The 7484-nt window shown below is 40.2% G+C and overlaps 1 protein-coding gene across 1 annotated transcript; it reads left to right on the top strand.

Annotated features, from left to right (window-relative positions):
• The first annotated feature begins 190 nt into the window (after positions 1 to 190).
• On the top strand, positions 191 to 3174 carry LOC119897347 (oocyte zinc finger protein XlCOF6). The gene is given in 4 exon segments (XM_038710984.1): positions 191 to 308; positions 609 to 1198; positions 1629 to 1868; positions 1871 to 3174. Coding segments are annotated over 3 exon segments (1932 nt in total). The 5' UTR covers positions 191 to 308; positions 609 to 648; the 3' UTR covers positions 3013 to 3174.
• Positions 3175 to 7484: the final 4310 nt, after the last annotated feature.

The raw sequence follows: 7484 nt of genomic DNA, 5'->3' as shown, positions 1-7484 counted from the left end.
ACATATGACATCTGCAAGGGCTCCAAGAAATTGTGATATAAAATGATAGAGGCCTAATGAGTTCAAATTTGGTGAACGATTGATTTACAGTGGCAGTCTTGAGGTACCTGCTTTGTGCTGCTGTCTCTTTAATTGGATTGTAGGCTGTAACCTAACCATCACTGAGCTGAGCTGATTGGTCAGAACTAAAGGAAGTGAGGTGCTCTTCCTGTGTTATTATCTCTATACACTAATCTTCTAATATAGCCAGTTAGTAAACGTCAACTTAAATGTTTAAAGGCTTTGCCTGAATCGAGTAATATACAACGGTACGACTTTTCTTTAGAGCAGAGCAAAGCTGAATGACACTGACAGCTGCGTAGCTACAAGAAAACTGCAGGAACCTTATGCATGAGCCACAGTGCTAGCACCGCTGCTAGGCTAATGCTGCCGTAGGTGTAGCTAAGCTATGATGCTATTAACGTTAGATGATAGATAGATGAGCATAATGGAGAAGATGGCCTGTTGTTGTTGTTGTTGTTGTTTTTATATTGCTTACATTGCCTTGTGTGTAGCTATCTTTGCCTTCCAATGCATTCACCTTAATAACGTGTTCCTCTGCTCCACAGCACACTGAAGAGAAGAGCTCCTAATGGTGACTAACGTTGCATGAAGATGAAATCTGCCAAGAAGAAGTCTTTGCGAAACAAAGCAAAGAGAGGAGAGAAACAACAGGATGTGGTCGTAGTTAAAACTGAATCTGAGTTAGAGGAAGACTCTCGGGACGTGTACACTAATGGAGATGGTCTCGTAGTTAAAACTGAATCTGGGTTAGAGGAAGACACTCTGGTGGTTTACACTAATGGAGATGGTTTAATAATTAAAACTGAATCTGAGTTAGAGGAAGATTCTCAGGAAGTTAACGCCAGTGGAGATGGCCTTAACATACAAATCAAGGAGGAACCACATTCACAGGAGATCGGTGAGGAGCAGCAGCACAATGGAGACTCATCAAGCTGCTCCGACACTAAGCCAGACACTGTAGCATCCTGGTCAGGTGTTCACCACCATCAGGCACTCGTAAAGGACGAGTGTGACTCTGACCATCAGCCACACAATGAATTCACTGAAACTGCTGTGAAGGAGGAGTCGGAGTCGTGGATTAAAGAGGAGAGAGATGGCGAAGAGGAGGCAGAGGAGGGAGAGGGAATCTGCACAGGTAGTAGCCAGTAGTTTATGAAAAACACGTAATCCCTGGGTATTAAATAGCAAGAGCTGCTTGCACTAATACATTCGCAGGGTATCAGATGTAGCCAATTTTCAGCTTTAAATAGCATATTGTTTAGACATTTTGGGATTGAACTGCAATGTCAGTGTTTGAAACACATTTGCTTTTTCGAGCGGCATTTGTATTTACCTTCTTACATAAATGCATGTCAGTGTCAGACGATTGGGTGGGAATAATTTGTCTATCATAGCCTTAAAAAAGTGCATTTCTAATATCTACAAAAGCATTTCCTTTGTTTCTCGTAACTTTAAATAATTAAACAAGTATATGTTTGACTGTCTGTATTATAGGGAAGTGGAAATCATACATTATTACTTTGTTAATGCGTTGCTTTCTGTGTGTGTCTTCCTCTCCTACTTAGAGTCACCATCTGAATTTTTTCCATGTCCTCACTGCAATGTGTCCTTTACTGACTTGGAGTTCTTGGAGAAGCATGTCAAGTGGGTGCATCAGAAACAGTATCTTGCGAATCTAAAAAAGTGCCTCTCAGGCCACACACTAAACCTCATCCCCAAACACACCTGCGCTGTCTGCAACACTACTTTTAACTCTAAAGTACACCTTAGGGTCCATGTACGTGAAGCCCACCCTTCTGCCCTCCCCGCCGTCTCCACCCCTGTCCAACCTGTGCACGCAGCTTCCAGTACCTGAAGAATCTGAAGAATCATTGTCAGCGGTGGCACAACATGTCTGTGGTTACCAGAGGAGGGCATCTCAGCTGCGCTCTGTGTGGGAAGAGTTTCAAAGCTACCTGGGGTCAAGGGCCGCATTTATGTCATGAACCAGATAACACAGAACCTGAGGATAAGCCAATCTGTCTGGACACTGGCGTGCAGTGCCCAGAATGTGGCAAGAAGCTATGCACGCCTCAAAGCCTGGAGGATCACATGCGCACCCACACAGGTGACCGGCCATTTGTCTGCAAGGATTGCGGCAGGAGGTTCGTGGAGCGCAGCGGTTGGCGGCAACACATGAAAATACATACCGGCGAGAAGCCGCACAAATGTCAGGTGTGTGGGAAGGCCTTTTTAAGATCACACCACCTGAAGTACCATTTAACCACACACTCCAGCAAGAAGGAATATTCTTGCCCTGAATGTGGAAAGGAGTTTGGATTCAAGTCAAGTCTGGATCTCCATCTGAGGACACATTCCAGTGACAAACCCTTCCACTGCAATGTGTGCGGGAAGAACTTTAACACTCGGAGAAACCTGAGGGTTCACTCCAAACTGCACACCAATGAGAAAGCTCACCAGTGCGGAGACTGTGGGCTGAAGATCGGAGATCTCGGGGCTTTGAAAATTCACCTGCGGACACACACCGGAGAAAGGCCTTACCACTGCACAGTCTGTGGCAACAGGTTCATACGCCTTGCACATCTGCGAAACCACCAACGCACCCACACTGGTGAGAGACCCTACAAATGCACTGAATGTGAGAAGAGTTTCACTCAGTCTGGCGACCTGGTGAAGCATAAGAGGATACACTCAGGGGAAAAGCCCTTTGAATGCCCAGACTGCCACCGCCGTTACACCTCCTCTGGTGATCTGGGCAAGCACAGGAGGAGTCACACAAACCTGCGTCCCTACACATGTCAAGAATGTGGAAAAAGCTTTCGCTTGTCAGGCCATTTGAAAACTCACATGTTAACTCACACAGGGGAGAAGCCATATTCCTGCCCCAACTGTCTCCGCAGGTTTGCTCGCTCTCACCATCTTTCTGGGCACGTGGCTAAATGTCGCTGAGTGCTCTTGAGAGGACTGTAAATAAGTTATGCTGATTTAATGTAGTAACTTTCTAGCTGAATACGGTCTACTGCTAGATTTTTTTTAATGAATGTGTTAGTCAAGTCAAAACTAGTAACTATATAATTATTTATATTAACTTTCTGTAACCCTTTGACTCAGATGACTGTTTTAATTTATTATGAAATGTGAATTGAACACATGAATCATATTTGTTATTGCATGGAAGTTTTTACAGTACTGTCCCAGGCCCTGTTCTGAATTTTCCAGGGTAGGTCTAAAGTGGTTTCACAAGACACTATTACAGTGGAGGCTTGAGGACATGATATGAGGCAGTTTTGTGGGATATGCAGGTTATGGATTGCTTTTATTTGCTCCAAAGATCATGTATTATTTGTAAAAAAAAATTAATAAATTATTTGTTGAATGCATGAACACTGTGTGTGATGCTACTGTGTAACAAAGTCACTTGGAGAGGCCACATTATTTGAAACATTTGTGCAAAGATGTTGCATGCCTCACAATAAGGATGGTTGTAGTTCATCAGAAAGTAAAAGCTGGAGAATTGTATATATAGCATATAGTTAAGAATGGGTAAATAAGGAATTCATTTATAAAGCATTGTTCATACATTAATACACAGTTATAAATGTTTTATTCTTTATTATCTACACACTATAAAGCAGTTAAGTATTAGTCCATTTTTATTCATCATTTATAAACCATTGTTCTTACGTTAATACACATTAGCAAGTCATTTACAAACAGTTATACATGTTGTATTCTTTATTAATAAGCTCATCTATAATGTGCCTAATAATTATATTTTCATACTTTATACATGATCGGTTCACTATTATATATGAAGTATCATTTTAATGACAAACCATTTATATATGAGTTGTTAATGGTTCATAAGATCATTTGGAAAGTTTCAAAAAAATTATGACGTAGGTAAACTGCCTGTTTTTTGATACTTTCCCGAGAAAGAATATAAACAATCTCAGCATAACTCCTAAATCAACCAGTGGCAAAGCCCAAAGGATGCTACTGAGACTTTACTGGGTATAAGCCTCACCGTTACAGGCCTAGTACCGTTTCTCTGAGACAGATCATCTATCACTACCAGCTCATCAATGATGTGCTTAATGATTGTATTTGATAAAAAGTGTTATTCCCATGAAAAACCATATATGCCGGTATGCGCCTATGGTTCATATGGTGATGTAGAACATTTAAGGAAATTATTTAATAAGTATGGTCTCTCTAATGTAAGGACTATTTAGGCCATACAAAACATTACAAATGAGATTGAAGAAAGTCTCAGTTAGGCTTCTTCAGTCTCAGCTTTATTACGGCCTGGATTAACACCTCAACACCCTCTTAGAGCCGTTTTTGGACGTCTTGGCGGTCAAGTTAGCAATAAGAAATATGTAACTTCCCGGTCAAGCTAGCAACAATAAATACGCAACGTCCGGTTACGCCTTCAAAAATAAAACTATTGAATAACGTTTTGAAACAGAACATTAGTTGCGTTCCATACGAAAAAAACTCAATACTGACTTTGTGTTTAATACAGGAAAACAATGAAAGTATGGTTTCTGGTCAAGCCGCCCTTCTCAACCATGTCTCCTCCTTACCATACTGTAGCCCACATACAAAATATGGGCCTTAAAGCAGCGCTATTTTGACCCTTGACGCATCCAGTAGTCTCTGCCGTGTGCGCTCACTTTAGCGCCAGACCGAGGAAGAACAGAGAGAAGCGTGAAAAACGAGATCACGCGGCAGCGCCATCTAGTGGCGTGGTGGTGGTAATACACAGCAACACAAAGGAGGTTAACCCTGTCTGCTAGCTGTAGGGTGACATGCATATAATCAATAACTTAGGTTTAGGCACACACTCTGTGGTGATTGTGGTAAGGATAATTGGTTTCGGGGGCTGTAAAGAGTAACATAGCTAGCTAGCCAGTCAGCCAGCTGGCAGTATCAAAGTAAACAAGGGTCCTGGAATTGCCTTTCCGGTCCTAGGATTGCGGTCCAGAAACTAAAGCCTCCGGTACTGCATCTACATGCTACTCGATCACACGGGCCCAGAAACGGGTCTTCAGTGTAAAGTCACCATCACTCCGGATTTTTGAGTGCCGTCATTTACCGAAGGACTTTTTTCCCCCTGGAAACTCCGGTGAGTAAAGTTTGTAACCTTTAGGAGAGAGCCAAAAGTGCAGCATCATGGCTGGGTTAAAACCATAGACTGGTTAAAACCATATTACTGTAAGTTAAAACCAGTCGGAGGCTGTTGTGAACAAGATGTCGTGAACTGTTCAACAGTATTTTGTTGGGTTGTGGTTTCAAACTAATCTCTGGAGGTACTTTTGAATATGTAAACACATGTAGAACCTTCAGAGGTATTTTTATTTACAGTATTTATGATAATAATGTTACATGTTAAAGATAATTTCCTTGACTAAAATGGGTAAACTCTGTTCAGTATTTTTTTAGATGTAATTTAATATAATGTAATGATAAGAAATTTAATTAATTCATAGTAGTGATGTCTTGCTTAAATGCTACCTAGTGAAGTTATAAATCTTAATGTTATAACAATGTAAAACCTAAGAAGAGTCACTATACAACAGGGTGATAATATTGAGTTTTGGGGACGAGATGATGAGATCTTATTTGAAGAACACTGACTGTGACGATTTATCTGATTTATTCTGCACTACACGTGCGTTTTTGAGACCCTGGATTGTAGCTTAGAGGTGAACTCTTCGCTGGATGCAGTGAGTCCCAGAGATGATGCACCCTGTATAATGAGATCGGACCGCGGTGTGGCCAGCTGCTTTGGATCCCATTCAACAGGACTGACACATCAGATTACAGGACATTGGCAGATAAGAATGATCCACCAGTTCATTATCCTGCCCAGGTAGAGGTACAAATAACTGAAAGACACTGGACACTTTTTAAAATTGTATTTTTTATGAAAGAGCTCTTCTTATTCTGGGGATTGTTTCAAACATGGTTGGTGCACTATGAGAGTGTTAAAGTCTCTGTAATAAACCTGCCCACTGTTCTTTAATCACACACAGTCTATTTCTTTCCCCAACACTACTCCTCTGAACCTAGGTTGGTAAGTTAGCTAAAGTGCTACACTAGTGTTAAATATTCTACACCTGTCTTTAGCATTCAAAAACTATGCCACAGGGCTTTCCCCAGTACGCTGAACTATGATGCTAAGGGGCTCCCAAGTGTGTTATATAGTGACAACAAGGGGTCTTGACCATTTGTCCATATGTGACGACTTGGGAGTGAGAACGGTTTGGGTTGTAGATTGTCAACAGTTGTACAGTTTATGCAGCAATAGTCTCTCGTGTTGTTGTGTTTTTTTGTGAATGAATGGGTGAAAGGCATTTTGTAATAAATAATATGTTCTTTATCCCTTTGTGTTGTGTCCGTTTCCTTTTTCTGTTCAGAAGAAAACATATTCTTGTGTGTTACGGTATCATTTGTAAATGCTTTGTAAGGCATAGATGGTCCTCACTTTAGATGAGCTCACACAAAGTACTTATTAACAACTAGTAAATGCTTTGTAAATACCTGAATTAATCATGAAATACTTTATTGACAAATGTTTAGAGAATATCTATTGCCTTTAAATTTCATTTGTGAATGCTTAATGAGGCATAGATAGTCCTCACTTTAGATGAGCTCACGCAAAATACTTTACCAACCATTAGTAACTACCAGAATTAATCATGAATTGCAGTATTATTAAGTGTCATAAAACATCTATGAACACGCACTATTAGACCATTTCTAAATAACTACATGTCATGTCAAGTTAGCGGTTGATCAAAGCACTGAAGGGGGGGAAACCCTTTGCTAGTTCCATCACAGCAGATCTCCAGAAGCGCAGATCTTGGAGTTTTGAGGAGGAGTTCAGAGAAACGGTACCAGGCCTGTAACGGTGAGGCTTTTACCCTGTAAAGTTAGCTGGGGCATCTTTCGGGTAGTCTTAGTAGCATCCTTTGGGCTTTGCCACAGGTAGATTTACGAGTTATGCTGAGATTGTTTATATTCTTTGTGGGAAAGTATCAAAAAACAGGCAGTCATGTAATAATTTTCTTAAACTTTACAGATCTTATGAACCATTAACAACTCATACATAAATGGTTTGTCATTAAAATAATACTTCATTTATAAATAGTGAACCGATCATATCTGAAGTAAGAAAATACAATTATTAAGCATATTATAGATGAGCTTATTAATAAAGGATAAAACATTTATAACTGTGTTTATGAAAGACTTACTAATGTGTATTAATGTATGAATAATGCTTTATAAATGATGAATTCCTTATTTACTAATTCTTAACTAATGCTTTATAGTGTGTAGTTATTATAAAGTGCTACCGGTGTTTTTGTTTCAAAGACAAACCTAGGGAAGGAGCAGGATTAATACATTTA

The sequence above is a fragment of the Micropterus salmoides genome, unplaced genomic scaffold (assembly GCF_014851395.1).
Source record: "Micropterus salmoides isolate LMB-PRFRI ecotype aquatic unplaced genomic scaffold, ASM1485139v1 Ms_hic_scaffold_11, whole genome shotgun sequence".
Taxonomy (NCBI): domain Eukaryota; kingdom Metazoa; phylum Chordata; class Actinopteri; order Centrarchiformes; family Centrarchidae; genus Micropterus; species Micropterus salmoides.
Note: the sequence above shows the minus strand (reverse complement) of the source record. Positions and strands in the feature narration are given on the sequence as shown.